The 17922-nt window shown below is 40.0% G+C and overlaps 1 protein-coding gene across 2 annotated transcripts in view; it reads left to right on the top strand.

Annotated features, from left to right (window-relative positions):
- The window catches only part of LOC119409659 (pyruvate carboxylase, mitochondrial), a 472483-nt gene that overhangs the window by 431802 nt on the left and 22759 nt on the right, over positions 1 to 17922 (top strand). For both annotated transcript variants that reach the window (XM_037676564.1, XM_037676571.1), the window contains exon 22: positions 14891 to 15070. In XM_037676564.1, coding sequence (XP_037532492.1) covers positions 14891 to 15070 — 180 coding nt within the window. The remainder of the gene's footprint in view (positions 1 to 14890; positions 15071 to 17922) is intronic.

Genomic DNA, 17922 nt, shown 5'->3' with positions numbered 1-17922 from the left:
TGGATGGATGGATGGATGGATGGATGGATGGATGGATGGATGGATGGAACATCTTAATTTATAGACTGATTTTTACGTTGCTGACCGTCTTTCTTAGCTTAACTGAAACAATCCCTCATTCAGTCAGGTTTATCTGCTGCTCCCTCCACCTGTACTTGCACCACCTTTTTATTGAAACAATCAACACCTTTCCTGCCTTTGGTTTATTTATTCTGTCACTTGTTGTTTTACCAAACTTTCAGCGGGATGGTTTCAAACGGCTCCGAGTGAACAGCTCTTTGCTCAGATTTCCTGAAGGGCGCATTAATTGTAGCCGTGGAGAGAAGCTCTATTACCAACTCTGTAGTCGACACACTCATTCACACCAGAGTTCACCTCCTGCCTGCCTTTCCGTTTCTCATTATCTTTCATTAAATCCTTTGTTTTGCCCCCTTCATTATTTACCATCACACCCTGGTAATAGATTCATTCCTCTTTCTGTGTCCACGCTCACTCTGTAATTATTTTACTTTATTTGCAGTCTTCCTATCAACCAACACTCTTTCTTTAGTTTTCACCTTTCTGCTCTTCATTGCCTTGTTTCACGCTTATTTGTTGGTTTTTCTTTTTTTTTAGGATTTTTCCATCATAAGGAACTGATGGGAGCTGGTTTATTTTACCACCTCTCCCTCTCGTTTTGCATTTTCCTTGTGTCTCTCCCTCAAATGTAAGTCTCTGCTCTCTTCTCCCTACTTTCATTTCCCCGTCTCTGCTTCCCTCATCAATTCTCTCCCCGACTTCCTCGACTCTTTCCCCGTGTTCTCTATCAATTCAATTAAGACTCTGTGGGCTTCACTGCACAAGCCAATGTCGCTCGATGTGCCTACGGGTGCTGCTATGCTCTCTGTTGTACCCTGTTAGCTTGACAATGACAGTGTCTCACACACTGTCAGTCCAACGTGGGGGGCGGGGGGCTGCTTACGAGATGCAGACATAAAGAGGACAGGCCACGTAAAGCCCCCCCGCCGTATGCAAAGCTCCCAGTATAGTCCCTTCAAGGAGCGATATCTCTCACACTTTGAAGTTTGGAGCTGCCTGTACGGATCAAGCCTGTCAACACATTTGTTTATATAACTTAACGTTAAGAACAATGATTTCTCCACAAAAAGACATTTCTGAAGACAAAAAAAGCTTTTAACTTTTAATTTAATCCGAAAGACCATCAGTCTGAAGCCATGCGACAAATTCGCTCCTATAAATAGCAGCTTCTCAAAGTGGATAAACCAGTTTGTTGGGGACATCCAGAGCTAGCTTTTCACATTTTAAGGGTGCATTCACACCAGCCCTGTTTAGTCCGCTTTAATCGAACTCTCGTCCTTTTGCCTAGAAAGTCCAGTTCGTTTGGGGAGGTGTGAATGTGCAATCAAACTCTGATGTGGACCAAAGAATCAAACTCTGGTCTGCCTAAATACCTCCTGTAGGTCTCTTGTTTGGTTGAATTCAATTCAGTTTATTTATATAGCGCCAAATCACAACAGAGTTGTCTGAGGGCACTTTACAGGAACATTCACATAAAAGCCAATTAGTAAAGTGTTCTATCTAAGGAATCCAGCAGACGAGTTGAATCTTGGCTTCGTTGCAGTCTCCCATCCTGAGCAAGCACAGTGGCAACAGTGGAAAGGAAAAACTCTCTTTTAAAAGGAAGAAACCTCCAGTAGAACTCTGAACTGAAGTGAACTCTAGTGTGGTTCAAATGCAGTATGAATGCAAGCGGACCGGAGCCCATTCCAAAAGCAGGAAGCGGATTACAGCGCTGCTGGGCATTCCGTGCTAAAACAACCAAAACAAACGTGTGTTTCTCATACGGAGCCATCTCAGCCGCCTTGTGTGACAAACACTCTCCATGGTCTTCTGCCTCATCTTCCGCTCATGCTGAGTCCATTGTTGAAAAATGTTTGTTTGGCACATGAGCCACAGGCAAAACAGAAATCCTAAAACTGCTAAATTTTGACACCACTCCATTTTAGTTTTTATTTCCAGAAGTAAGTTGTGCTCAGTGTCTTCTTCAGAGGTTTTCACGTTGTTTCCTTGAGTAGTTCTTGGTACAGCGCCACCACAGGTGAGGGGGGGTGAACAGTTTGGCTCGATTGACTCAGTGCAGTGTGAATGTGTACTGCACCAGCTGAAAATGTAAATAAAAGTTCCGTATTTTGGTCCCCAATCAAACCGACAATTCAGACAATCGGGTGTGAAAACGACCTTAAAAGGAGGACCATCAATCAGGACATTTCAAACCACTTTGGCCAGTTTTGCCTCAGGCATGTGCTGTGAATAGCAAGTGGTCATCAGGGTGCCAACGATCCATCATTAGCACCCTGATGGCCACTTGCTATTCACAGGGATTATGCATTCTTGATAGAGAGGAACATAAAAGAAGCCATCTTTGTGAAAAGAAATCGTCCATCATTAAACAGGGGTGGAGGCCTCCATGTTCAACTGTCCACCTCTTACAATGTTGTGATTGCTAATATCACTCAGCCCTATGTGAATAGTAAACAGCCATCAGTGTGCTAAAGATCCATTGTTAGACTGATGGTCCTTCTTGATCATGTGAGCAGCTGGTTTTGGTTGTCAGCAGCAAACTGGTTGATCCACCATGATAAAGTGCTATTTAAAAGACTGAGCTGAATACAGCGCCTCAGACTGAAGAAGTCTTTCGGATGAAAGCCGAAATAATTCTCCTTTTTTTTTTTAAATTCATCCAGAGGACCTGACTTAACTTTTTTAAATTGGTTCTGGGAAAAAGTTATGAACTAAATATTTTACTTGTTTGAGATTGTAGGGAAGAGCATTTAATGCAGAAACACTTTGGACTGGTCGTAATTATTGCAGGTTTCTTGGATTAAACAAGATGAGAAGGAAGTCTCATACTTTACACTTCTTTTAAAGTATATTTAGTTTTAAATGTAAAATTTATAAAGATATTACTAACTCTAAGTAGTCCTCTGTAAATTAAAAATATTTAAGCCTATTTATAATTTCAAACCTGTACATCTGAGTGGAATCATTATGTTGTATACATCACCCAATGCAGTCACAGAATTTGCCTGAATTTGACTCAAATTGGTAAAGGGAAATGCAAATATCTTTGACCTACTCTGTTTTCTTCAGTATTAATGCATCTTTGATCTGCACAGGAAGTTTTACTTTGGAAGTAAAACGTCCTAATGATGCAGCGGTTTGCAACCGTAATTAGTGATGTAGGATGTTTGACTCGCTGCCATCGAGGGAGAAGTTCAGAACAACACGGCAGAGAACTGGAAGTATAAAAGATGTGTTTTTACTCCTGAGGGCATTCTTCGACCTTTGAGGGAGACGACGTCTGGCATGAAGTCAAACAGGGTGAAGGTTTCTATTGTGTGATTCAGGTCAGAAGCAGCAGAATATGTTTGTGAGAGCTGATGGGAAGTGGTTTGCAGCTGGAATGTAGTAGAGGTTGGACGTGTTTTAAAAGTATAAATTGGTTTTACAAATCATTTTAAGTTGGCTGGTTATTGTGCTGATACTTGGTTTGGCAGTAGCTACCAGTTATTGCCAACTCGCGCTCTGTGCACTACATTTTAGGATTTATTTTTGCTCCGAACTTTGGCGTGAACCGTTTGTGTCCACACTGTTAGCAAATGTTAGGCTGCCTTCAGGTGCATGCCTCCCTTGCAGAAGAGATCTGTGATGTCAATTTGATTTTCCTGGTTAATTAACCACTGGATAGATTTTATTTAAATTATTTACCATACCATACCATACCAATTTATTTATATAGCACTTAAAACAGCAACAAGGCCAACCAAAGTGCTGAGTTAAGTTAGTTAGTTAGTTAAGTTTAAGTTATTATTGGATGTACATCTATAACTGATTGTTTGGAGTTAACCAACTTCATCATGGCTGCCACAACTAGCTGACCTTAAAACAGAAATAGCTATAGCCCAGTCAATTTTACAGGTGGCTACAGTTCCTAAACGCGTAAGGCTGTTTTATACTCCACCTAAAGTCAAGAAATCTGCTTTCACTGATGTAGTTGCTTGATGAAATTGCATGTTGATTCCGTCGTAGCTTCATCCACCCCTTCTCAACATAAGGCCCAGGCCGAATGTTTTTTCACAGGAATATACACAAAGTAATGTATGATTAGTCAGAAGTTCATTGGCATTTATGTGGAAAAGCGCTCGGGCAACAATGTTGTCGTTTCACTTTTAACTACTCGACTTCCAGAAGCCATCTGTTGTATGTGCAAGCAACATGGACAGTTTTGAGGAGCTAACGTTAGAACTGGAGGCCAGATTAATGCCATCTAAAGAGGGAGAGAGACTGAAAAATTAGTTCCTAAGATGCTCAGGTCTAAAAACTAAAACCTCAGTCTAAAGTGTTCAAATGCAGAAAATTTAGGGTCATCCAGGTTTTTACGTCTTTAAGACATGATTGTAGTCTAAGTAGCTGATTGGAGTTGTTGGGTTTTATGAGCTAATTCTGTGTATCAGTATAACAATGAAAATTTATCCTATGCTTTTTAAAAACTTTACCTAATGGAAGAAGATATAAGGTAAAGAATATTGGTCTAAGCACGGAACCTTGAGGAACTCCATGACTAACTTTGGTGTATGATGAAGATTCATTATCTACATTTACAAATTGGAATCTATCAGATAAATATGATTTAAACTAATTTAGAGTCGCTCTTGTAATTCTAATATCATATTCAAGTCTCTGATCAACTGTATGAAATGCAGCACTGAGGTCTAACAGGACCAGTGTAGACACCTGTCCGTTGTCAGAGGCCATGAGAATATCATTAACTTTCACCAGTGCAGATTCAGTGCTGTGGTGAGCTCTAAAACCTGACTGAAACTCTTCAAACAGATTATTTCTGCCAATTCAATTCAATATATTTAAATAGCGCCGAATCACAATAGGCGTCGTCTCAGGGCACTGAACAGAAACAATTCACTACGTATAAAGTTAGTTAATAATGTTAGTTATCTAAGGAGCCAACAGATTGCTTAGAGTTTTCACTTCATCGCCGCCTCCCATCCTAAGCAAGCACAGAGGCCACAGTGGAAAGGAAAAACTCCCTCATGAGGAAGAAACCTCCAGCAGAACCAGGCTCAGGACAAGCGGCCATCTGCTTCGACCGGCTGGGTTTGGGAGGAACAGATACACAATGGCAGCTCCGGGATATAGAGGCCATCAAGTTTTTTTTTCTAGGAGGAAAAAAAGACAGAAATCACATGTTAAAAAAGAATCATTAAAAATACAAACCATTAATTTATATGTATTTAATAAAATGAGGCCAATTTGTCCTCCAGTAGTCTAAGGTTATAGCAGCATAGGATAAGGAATAGGTCAGGAAACCAAGCCGACTAACTATAGGATTTTGAAAAGTGTAGCGCTCTCTACTTGACATATTTGTAAAGGCCAAACGGTGGATGCAGGGATGAAGTGGAGAACCCGGTGGGATTAAAACCCGTGCTGGTGCTGTACATCATTCTACTTTGGCCGGACGTTCACGTGAAGCATCATGAGATGAACGCCAACATGGTTTGGGGCGTGGCATGTACTGCAGCGGGAGAGGTCAACTGCTCGACTTCAGATCGAGTATAAACCGATGAATGGATATCCTTAAGAAATGCTAGTTTCTATTTTTCTGTAGCCCCGAAAAAAATTAACTCAGAAAAACTTTTTAAACCAATAAGAGCAGAGACGCTTCTCATGTTCAAATAGTTTATTTTATCTCGCTGTCAGTTTAGTCTCCCTCCTCTCTTTATCAGCGCCAAGAGCACGAGGCACCCCACCATCTAAAACCTCATTGTAAATGTCATCTGAGCAGCGTGTTGCCGAAATTCGACAAAGCCCTCATCGCCAGAAGATAATTGTAGAAACTCATCTCTCCTCGCTCTTAAGCTGCTCGGTATCATTTTTGCTTGAAAGCATATTTGCTGGAACAGCTGGAAAGTTGAGCGGAGCGCACCTGAGTGGAAGCCTACAGGTGCTGGTGTAACGGCATCATCTCTGACAGAGCTAAGGATGCTGCAGCCTGTAAATTAATTGGCATTGACTTGTGTTTTTCTGAAGAGAGAACCATTGGAGGCGTTCCAGCTCTCCAAAAACCCACTATTTATCTATTGAATGTCTTTACCTTCACTTGTTTCTTCCACTTCACCTCCTCTTTGTTTAGTTGGATCTGTTGCTTGTCAGGGTACGTTGTTTGTTTTAGTTTTTTCTGGGGTGGGTCTGCCTTTCTGGACGACTCCCGTCACGTTCCTTTTACGATTACAGGCACGTATTCGCTCACCTCCACTCTCTGAGACGCGCAGTCTCTTCCACTCGAAGGTGGAGCACGTCTTGTGTTGCCTGTGGGGCTGCAGACTGCTCTCGTCTGTTTGCCTCCCTTCGCCTGATCTGTCCATCCCTGTATTCCTCCCTCCAACTCTTCCTGTAACTCCTTATCGTCGCGCCCTTTGTCATCTCTCCCACCCTCTCCACTTTCATTTTGTCTTATCTCTTCCTTCATCAATCGCTCCCACCTTCTCTCATTTCGATTAGACTTCCTTTATGTAGCTCTAATCTTTCTATCATTTCTTCCCTCCTCCTCCTCTCCTTCCCTGAGCTTCTTGTTATCACTCCTCTCCTTTCTCCTCCTTCTGACAGGCACCATTCTTCACTCTGCTTTGGCTTGGCTGGCTTGTGTTATTGTGCGTCTTATTTGCCTCCCATCCTGCACACACACACACACACACACTCTCTGTTCTGGGTGATATAATCCTTTACCCATTAGGGGCGCCTAGCTTTGGATAGAGTTGCATTTTGGAGCAAATTTGAGCAAAGTACACAGACACGAGTCACAAAGGCATACAAGTACACACTATCACTTCCATCCTTTCACGCAAACACTCGGTTTCTCACAGATGCAACTGCACCGAGGTTCTGATGCCAGGGAGTGTCATGTGTGTCCACCTACTGGGAGCTGTACGTTAATTAAAAAGAGAGATGCAAATAGAGGGGAAACTGTGAGAGACCGAGCCTATGAAGAGATACTTGAGCTGAGCAGGTTTTATCAGTCAGGACACTCTGAGTTTGTACTCGAGTGGTACTTTGCTTGAGTTGTGACATCAGCATGGCAGAGTTGTTCGTATCGCTGCTTCAGGCCTTAGCTCCTATATGAGAAGTGTAGACGTTGCCTCCCGCCGCCTTCTGTTGAGACCACATTTTACGGGCGCCACCCATGTTGTATGTTTGACCAGAGTGCATGCGGGGCTTCAATGTGCCCGTGACGTCAGATTTTCGGGATAAATATAAATACTAGGGGTGATAAACTGGCCGATTTATTGGCTACAATTTCCTTAATTTTGGGAGATCAGAGATCGTCCGATACACGAGAAACCAATTTAACTGATTTTTTTTTTCTAGTTTTAACAACAATTGTCTAAACTTCATTTATATTTCAGAGCACTAGCTCATAACCAGTTAAAACAAGTTTGTATTGTATGTTTTTCAATAAAATAAGATTGGAAAATTGACGGTGCATTGTGACCTTGTAACACCTGACGGCGTCGCTTGTAAAACAAATCGGTATCGGCCAAATTTGGAATCGGCAGGTCGGAGTTTTTAGAGATCCGTGATCGTGATCAGCCAGAAAACTGCAATCGGTGCACCCTAATAAAAACATTAATATCATATTGCAAAAAATAAATGAATAAATCCACGTCGCTGTGATGAATAGTTGAGATATTAGCATACACAGTAACAGGAAGTGATGTTGAAGGGGGAACGCCTGCTTGTAAACAGAGCATCGCTACAACGGCTAACGGCACAGAATCTGGTGGTTTAGATTATTTTATGTCACTATCAGGGAGAAACGACAGAATTTCCCTTTGATGTTTCCCTTTGGCCTCGCCAAGTAAAGAAATGTCCCAGTAATGTGTCGAAATGGGTAAAATCACGTGTATATGTTTAAAAAAAATATTAGACATCAAACCCTGCACACAGTCATTGTGATTCTTTAAAACAAGAAAAAAACTAATTTCAACCAAATGAGAAAAACCATTAGAAAATGTATCTTTTCAACAAACGGCAACAAGAGCTATGGGCATCAACAAGAGTCGACCCCTGAAAAAAAATTATTTGGGCTACATTTTTACGGTTTACCCAGGGCAGTTGTTGCATGGAGGGGGCGGGGCTTAAAACTGTGATTGGAACCAGCCTCCGAGTCCTGTTCCAGCTTCAGCTTCCATGTTCCCTCTGAATGTCTAGATTTTTTGTGAATCCAGTCGGTGTTTCAGATGAGTTGGTCTTATTTTTTAGTTTTCCTAAGTGAAATGTTCACATTTGAATATGCAGCCATAAAGTTAAGCTTTTTATTCTATTTTTTTATTATTTTTGACCAGATGTCAACAAACAGCTCAGTTGCTTATTTTACAGATCTCAACATTTTTTTTCTAATGCCATCTTCCGATCATAATTATATCTCAAAAAACTTGGGTTGTAGGCCGGATATGAGCAACAATATTAAAACTTTTCACTGCTGCAACTTTTAGCTTCAACTGCAATATTTAAAACATTTTCATTTATCTTTCCTCCATTACTAAAACAATAATATACATTTTTTTATGAATAACCCTTCAATGAAACCTTGTGAAAAAATATGTATACCATACCACTTTATTTATAGAGCACTTAAAACAGCGACAAGGCCAACCAAAGTGCTGTACAGACAGAACAACGGGTAACACACAAAGCAAAATACAAAAACTGGACTGGCGTGTGGTCTGAAAAAACATTATCACCAATAACAAGATTATTAACAGTCACATCATGAGTTGAAACAAGGTCCAGTGTATGTCCGCGCTCTTGGGTGGGACCGTTTACATGTTGCGTTAGATTAAATGAGTCCAATAAATCTAAAAAGTCCTTAACCAAGGGCTTCTCCAGACAGCACATGTGAAAATTAAAGTCCCCAATAATGAAAACATGATCATATTTTGGTGTGATTTCAGCCAAGAAGTCAGAAAACTCATTTATGAAATCCTTAGATCGAGGTGGGCGGTAGACGAGTGCAAATAACGTCGCAGGTGAATGTCCGAGTTCAAAGACGCTCAGCTCAAAGCTGACGCGGGAAACTGGGATGGGCAGTTGTTTACAGTCAAAAGTTGGTTTGAATATCGTTAATAATCCACCACCGCGCCGGCCTGATGGCTGCGGTGCGTTAAAATGCAATCCAGAGGTACGCGCATATTGTTCCAAATAAACGCCATCAGTGACAGAAAAACGAAGATCCAGAAGCTGTTGTCGGTCATACATGAGGAGTGAATTCATGCCACAGCTAAAAAAACGAACAAAACAGAAATAATCCGAACACCATCAGCAGAGGTGGATTGCAAGCCATGCACACGGGCGCCATCTTACCGGAAGTTCTCAATATATAACAATGCCTACAAAATAAATGCCTTTTTATCACTTTAAATATTAACTTTATTTTCACACATTTATTTTGTAATTCTAGTTTGTTTTTTTCTCAAACCAACTGATTGGCACTTTGTCTCATGTATGAGTTCATGGGCATTATGCGCCAACATCTATTCTTTTTAAACATTATAGTTTGTTTAAAAATACAAATCGTTAAAGTGAGATCAGTCATGTTTTATTGCTTCTCCACACAAGAACAGAGGAGTTTTCCCGACCAGACTTGGATGTGATTTACCCGCAGACCCATCTGGAATTATTGAAAAGCTCACACATCATACGAAGCTCATCCTCAGCTGATAAGATTTTTTTTTTTCCTCTCTGTAATTCATCCAGCGAGTCGGAAGTCGATGATTCATCAACAAATATTAACACTCTTGATCTTACTGCGGATCGAGAGGAAAAGTATTTGTCAAATGGGCTGTAGGAGAGAGAACTGGGACTAAAGTGATTCTAAAAGAGTAAAAAGTCCATGTCTGTGGTGACGGATCATTTATAAAGTTGATTAATGGGATGAGTGTTAAATCTTTGCAATGCGAGAAGGAAAATGACGGATACAAGAGATTCGGGATGCACGGTAATGCTTCATTCTTTCACATTTATTTCAAGCAGCCTTTGCTGTTGGCTTTTTGTCCAGAAACTTCTCTCTCAGGGATTCCAGCGACCGTTTCAAATCTCTTAAGCTCGTCAGTAAATAGTCGCTCCGTTAAAGAAATCTTATTATCTTCAAAGCCCAGACAAACCGAGCTTCAGGTGTTGTGGCAGGCAGGTGCAACAAGGAAGTGCACGCTTGTCTCATTTAGCAGAAAGTATTTCTTTTATTGCTCCCAACAAGCACCTAAAGCCCTGGAGGATTGTAGAAATCCCCAAGGGAGACGCCGTCCCCGTGTCCCTCTGAGGACGATTTGGCAGCACAAGTCCAAGAAACGAGTGTCCAGGTCTTTGTTTAAGGAATTCCTCAGGGAACACGATCTATATTTATTAACTTTAAATGTTTCGTAGTCTTTCAGACCGCACTAAGTGCCAGAGAAAACCCAGCGGTCTTGTAGATTTGTAGATTTCTTTAGTCTCTGCAGCACCTCAGCCGTCAGTGTTCAAGTTCACAGCTTGTCAACTCGAGGTTGGCTTTAAACGGGATTCTGCCGTCGCTGGGCAACTTCTAAGAATGTATTTTCTTTTAATTTAGAAGGTGGTTTGTGTCTCTGGGATAGTTTCTATTCTCCATTTGACATTTTTTTTTAACAGTCGTTGCCGCTGGGTTTTAAAAGCATCTATTGTCCAACGTCGCAGAGCGAACGGGGGACGTGGAAATACTCTCCGTCCATCCATCTTGGGAGCTGGATAAATGGAAAAATACAGGTGCTGGTCATAAAATTAGAACATCATGAAAGTTTATTTCAGTAACTCCGTTCAAAAAGTGAAACTTGTATATTCATTCATTACACACAGACTGATATATTTCAAATGTTTGTTTATTTTAATGTTGACGATTATAAATGACAACTAATGAAAACCCCAAATTCAGTATCACAGAAAATTAGAATATTAAGACCAATTAAATAAATATATTTTTAAGAAATGTTGGCCAACTGAAAAGTATGAACATGAAAAGTATGAACACGTACAGCACTCAATACTTAGTTGTTGCTCCGTCTGCCTGGATTACTGCAGCAATGTGGCGTGGCATGGAGTCTATCAGTCTGTGGCGCTGCTCAGGTGTTAGGAGAGCGCAGGTAGCTCTGATAGTGACCTTCAGCTCTTCTGAATTGTTGGGGCTGGTGTGTATCATCTTCCTTTTCACAATTCCCCATAGATTTTCTTTGGGGTTAAGGTCAAGCGAGTTTGCTGGCCAGTTAAGAACAGGGGTACCATGGTCCTTAAACCAGGTACTGGTAGCTTTGGCACTGTGTGCATGTGCCAAGTCCTGTTGGAAAATGAAATCTGCATCTCCATTCAGTTGGTCAGCAGCAGGAAGCATGAAGTGCTCTAAAACTTCCTGGTAGATAGCTGTGTTGACCTTTGACCTCAGAAAACACAGTGGACAACACCAGAAGATGACATGGCATCCCAAACCAGCACTGAAAAGTTTCACTTTTTCAATGGAATTACTGAAATAAATCAACTTTTTCATGATATTCTAATTTTATGACCAGCATCTGTAATTTATGTGCCAACTTCCTTTTTGGTGTGCGGCTACATCTAGGAGTAAGAAAAGTCTATTGAAAATTGGGTTGTCATATCAAAATCTAAAATGGCACCCGCCATATATCTTGTAATATACTTAAACTGCCATTACACCTCAGTGTTTTGCCTACCATTATACAAGCAGGGTGCCCCGCCCTGTCAACAGAACCGAGCATCCTGCCTACTGAATGCACCAAACGCGTTAAGGTTAACTTGCATTTCCTGTTCAATTCCAGTAGTCCAACTCCTTAAAGGAATGATTGATTTTTCCATTTGCCTTATGACACTGGGATTTATCATTAAGGAAAATACTCTGACAATCATGCAACTGCCTGAACTGATAGCAGAAGTAACTAACTGCCCATGAGGTAGTGCTCTGAAATATAAATAGAGTTCAGACAATTGTTGTTAAAACAAAAAAAAATCTGTTTCTCCTGCAAGTATCGTCTGATTTCCGAGTTCCCAAAATTAAGGAAATCAGAACCGATAAATAGGCCGGCTGATTTATCGGTGCACCCCTACTGGAAACCTGTCCAGGGTGTCCCCCGTCTCTCACAGTGACTGCTGGGACATGGGTGCAAGCAACCACTGAGACCCGGAAAGGAAGAAGTGCGTAAAGATGATGAATGGCATCGGTAATACAAACCGGATTCCAAAAAAGTTGGGACACTAAACAAATTGTGAATAAAACCTGAATGCAATGATGTGGAGGTGCCAACGGCTAATATTTTATTCAGAATAGAACACAAATCACAGATCAGAAGTTTAAACTGAATGTATCATTTTAAGGGAAAAATCTGTTGTTTCCAAATTTCATGGCGTCAACAAATCCCAAAAAATTTGGGACAAGTCCATTTTTACCACTGTGTGGCGTCCCCCCTTCTTCTTACAACACTCAACAGACGTCTGGGGACAGAGGAGACCAGTTTCTCAAGTTTAGAAATAGGAATGTTCTCCCATTCATGTCTAATACAGGCCTCTAACTGTTCAATCGTCTTGGGCCTTCTTTGTCGCACCTTCCTCTTTATGATGCGCCAAATGTTCTCTATAGGTGAAAGATCTGGACTGCAGGCTGGTCATTTCAGTACCCAGATCCTTCTCCTACGTAGCCATGATGTTGTGATTGCTGCAGAATGTGGTCTGGCATCATCGTGTTGAAAAATGCAGGGTCTTCCCTGAAAGAGATGACGTCTAGATGGGAGCATATGTTGTTCTAGAACCTGAACATAGTTCTCTGCATTAATGGTGCCTTTCCAGACATGCAAGCTGCCCATGCCACAAGCGCTCATGCAACCCCATACCATCAGTGATGCAGGCTTCTGAACGGAGCGTTGATAACAACTTGGGCTATCCTTGTCCTCTCTGGTCCGGATGACATGGCGTCCCAGTGTTCCATAAAGAACTTCAAATCGTGACTCATCTGACCACAGAACAGTCTTCCATTTTGCCACACTCCATTTTAAATGACCCCTGGCCCAGTGCAAACGTCTGAGCTTGTGGAGCTTGCTGAGAAATGGCTTCCTCTTTGCACTGTAGAGTTTCAGCTGGCAACGGCGGATGGCACGGTGGATTGTGTTCACTGACAATGCTTTCTGGAAGTATTCCTGAGCCCATTCTGTTATTTCCTTGACAGTGGCATTCCTGTTTGAGGTGCAGTGACGTTTAAGGGCCCGGAGATCATGAGCATCCAGTAGAGTTTTACGGCCTTGACCCTTATGCACAGCGATTGTTCCAGATTCTCTGAATCTTTTGATGATGTTATGCACGGTTGATGATGATAACTTAAAAGTCTTTGCTATTTTACGCTGGGTAACAACATTCTGGTATTGCTGCACTATCTTTCTGAGCAACAATGGTGGAATTGGTGATCCTCTTACCATCTTGGCTTCTGAGAGACACTGACACTCTGAGAAGCTCTTTTTATACCCAATCATGTTGTCAATTGACCTAATTAGTGTTAATTGGTCTTCTACCTCTTCGTTATATGCTCAATTTCCTTTTTCTGCCACTTATTGCTACATGTCCCAACTTTTTTGGGATTTGTTGACACTGTGAAATTTTGAATCAACATATTTTTCCTTTAAAATGTTGCAATTACTCAGATTAAACTTTTGATCTGTCATCTATGTTATATTACGAATAAAATATTGACATTTGCCATCTCCCCATCATTGCATTCAGTTTTTATTCACAATTTGTTTAGTGTCCCAACTTTTTTGGAATTCGGTTTGTACAAGACAACAAAGATTTGAAGAACATGTTCATCAGCTGATCTCTTTCACAGCTTTAACTTTATTTTAGTGTACAGTGAAATGGTAACATGCAGTGACCGTGGGTTTTTGTTATAAAGTAAACTTTCTAGGATATTAAAGCTACAATCACTGTGCACAGCAGTCTAGTAATAATGTGACTAATCTCTGCAATGCTCTGCACCATTACTGTGCGGGTAAACCTACAGGTTATGCATCAGGACAACTTGGTTTTATAAAAGAAAAAGAGAATAGTCAGAACGTCTTAAATCTGTCTCTGCAGTCATTAGAATAGACGAGCAATGTTTTTAATCGATGCTGGCATTGGTGTCCCCGCTTTCAGGCCAAAAAGCCCCCCTCAACTTATCATCATTATGCTAATTGGTACCACTATTACCATAATGATGTTCCATTAAAAATAAAGGAAGAATGCATGTGATTTTAATTTATCTTCTCCGCACCCTTTATCTTCTTTTTTCAGGTTTTCTCTGCTTTTACCAAAGAGATTTAAGGGGCTGCCTGGATGTAAACACCTTTTCTTTCTACGTTCACTCTGTACTAAATCTCAGTCGACAGTATCTTCATTAATACAGCGACTCTGTCGCTGGCTGTGACTATTCAGTCCTACCTGTGTACAGCTGACAGGAAAACACCCAGCAGGACGACAAAGAGACAAATGATGTAGCCTGCCGGATGCTTCTACTTTTTGCAGAAGGGAATATTAAACTGTTGAAAATTGCAGCGATGTCTCCAAAAAAGGGTCTTTTTGTGTGAAATTGAGATTTTAGTCCTGTTAAAGAACATTATTCATGTACCAAAGATAGAAGACCTCTTCATGGCCTGAGTAAATTGAGATTGCATCAGTGTGCAGAGATGCTGGTGTCTCTTCTTGTGCGCGGTCTTCGATGAAATAGAATCGTATGAAGGGCTTTTTTATCTTTTGTGTTTTTTTGTTTTTTCCTCAGGTGACTCCATCCTCTAAGATTGTGGGGGATCTGGCTCAGTTCATGGTGCAGAACAACCTGACCAGAGCAGAGGTGGAGGAGAGGGCAGACGAGTTGTCCTTCCCGCAGTCCGTGGTTGAATTCCTACAGGGATACATCGGAATACCGCATGGAGGATTCCCCGAGCCCTTCAGATCCAAGGTAGAACATAGCTGAATTTTTTCCCCTGCAATTATTTTTGGTGCTTTTTTTTTTTTTTTTTTTTTTTTTTTGAGTAAATAATTTGGTATCACTTTACAATAAGGCTCCCCTTATAGATGACTAATACATAGTTTCTAGATACGTTATTAATTCTCTATAAACACTTTATAAATCATTAATAATTGTTTATTGTGCATTAATTAAGGGCAAAAAAGTCAAAACTGACTAATTTATTGCCAAACAGTGAAACTGCCACCTATATATTTCATTTAGAGTTATTTTAAACAATTCAGAAGTTACTTCCTTGTAAGAATAAGCATTTTTAAACTTAAGTTTCTTAGCATATAATATTGTACTTTATCACTGCATTATTATCTACAACTAATATTATATCCTTAAAAATTAGGTTTACAAATGATTATTGCGCATACAAGGAAGTAACTTTTGAAATGTTTAAAATAAAAACTCTAGATGAAATGTATAGGTGGCAGGTTTGGCTCATTGTTTGGCAACAAACTAATCAGTTTTCTCTTTCTCGCCCTTAATTAATGCATAATAAGCAGTTATTAATGATTTACAAAGTGCTATTAGAGGAATTAGCAAAGTATCTTTAAACTATTTTTAGCCATCTATAAGGGGAGCCTTATTGTAAAGTGGTATCAATAATTGTTACACTTCAATGTGTTAAATCTTATTTAGTTTTAATAAAAGTTTTAGATTGTTCTTGAGGCTTTAATCTTTAAGTCCAAGATTTTTTTTTTCTAAAAAGTCCATATGGAGATACCCAATCATGAGCCCACACAAAATTTTACATATCAAGACGTGAATTCTGCCAAATTATTGGTTTCATATGACAGTTGAGATTCTTCAAGAGGACGTTGAAGGCACAAATGAACACTGTGTAATTGCTATGTTCTGTTTTTTTTTTTTTTTTTTCTCATCTCTTTGTTTTCTTTTCACGGCTACAAAACAGCCACGTGGAGACTCGCACTTCAGGAGTTGTCAGTTTGATTTCTCATGAATAAAGTGAATGCACATGAATAAAGGCGCATTGCTCCAAAAACCGTTGGGCAGATTTAGCGGTTTAGACATTTACAGAAATGTTTAAAAGTGCTTTACTTTTTACTTTTTCCATGACGTGTAATCAACAAAACCAACACACATGACTGGTAGTGTAAAATATCAGGTATCTGCTGAGAGACAGTACCTGCTTTTATTAAAGGTCAGCCATTTTCCTCTTCCTTGTGGCTGCCAACAGTTCAAATATGCTCTTAAACATCTGTAAAAGTGAAATATTTAATCTTCTCTCCTCCCAGCAAATCAATATTGCCATGCCAAGTCCAATCCATCATTTCAGTTTGAATCATTGCTAAATTGCTGTAATATAAACCTGTCCTTGCATTAATACCCGTCATTGGGTTATGAGTCCCCTCTGCTCAGTCTTTGACTTTGTTTGCCTTTTTGAAACCGACTCCTGTCATCCTGCCAACCTTTTCCTCCCCGGCTCCTCATTCTCATTAACTTGATCAAATGTTTGTCGTTTAGCGTCTCCAGTAGTACCAGCTTTGACAGAAAATGATTTTCCGGTTTGCACGTATAACCTTTAGCGACCTGTGTATTTAGTGACACTGAATCTATCTTTTGTGTTTGTAAAGGTATGAAGCACTGAAGCTGCTCCAGTTAAATCAGGTGGTGGACAGTTCACTGTATATATTCAGTGGAATACGTCGTGCAGATAGGTGTGCACATGGACGCAAAGTGTTGTTTCCCCTGCTGTTTATTCTATTTTTATGATTTTTCTCCAACACTGAATTTAATTTTTAAGCTGTCATATCAAAAGCTTTTATTATTAAATTGCGTAGTTATTTTGAACGCAAAACAAACTTGTCAGTTTCTGATTAAAGCCACGAGTGTCAGGCTATTCCTCTAAATCCGTTTTAAAAACAACACAAGAAAACAGGGTTGAATCATCACTCACTTTGTTTTATTTCCAAGAAATCAAAATTTCTATGTGATATATTTTTAAACATTTCTGATAAATAGTTCCTCGAGCTTCTTCAAGATGTTTGTTTTTTTGGAAGAAACTTTTTTGGTTTTTTCAACTCTTTATTTTCAATACCAGACCATTTGTAGCTGCCGTCTGACACGTGAATCATTCAGGCCGTGAAGAGCCTCCTCAACGGAAGAGACGAGTGTTTTGTTGACACATAACTTTGCTCCAAAAAACATGTATTTATAGGATCCTTAGCAAAAAACTGCTAGAACTTGTTGCAAAAACCACAAAAGACAACTATGCAAATAACTTTTAAATAATCTCTTTAGCATGAAATTACATATAGGTTACTAGTCAACTTACTAGCTAGCACTGGCAAATTATTAGCTAATACTTTACTAGCTAGAATCTATACTACCACCTGTCACAAAAATCATAGCTAAACAAATAACTGTTTTGTAAAATTGTGTTTTTTTTAACCTAGCAAGTTACTAGCTTTTTAACTTGCTTGTATCTTTGTTGGAAATCTGCCACAAAAACACAACGGAGGACTTTACAAAGAAACAATTTAAAATTGGATCCAAATTGTCAAGTTATTAGCTTGTAACTGCTAGCTAGCTACAGTACTAGCTAATAATTACTTTCTAGTGCATTAGCTAGCTACATAGCACAGTAGCTAGCTAGTAACTACCAACTAGATAATACCGTAGCTAGCTAGTAGTTACTAGCTAGTACTGTAGCTAGCTAGTAACTACCAACTAGATAATATCGTAGCTAGCTAGTAGTTACTAGCTAGTACTGTAGCTAGCTAGTAACTACCAACTAGATAATACCGTAGCTAGCTAGTAGTTACTAGCTA

Source organism: Nematolebias whitei, chromosome 1 (genome assembly GCF_014905685.2).
Source record: "Nematolebias whitei isolate Nwh7 chromosome 1, NemWhi1, whole genome shotgun sequence".
Lineage (NCBI taxonomy): Eukaryota > Metazoa > Chordata > Actinopteri > Cyprinodontiformes > Rivulidae > Nematolebias > Nematolebias whitei.
Note: the sequence above shows the minus strand (reverse complement) of the source record. Positions and strands in the feature narration are given on the sequence as shown.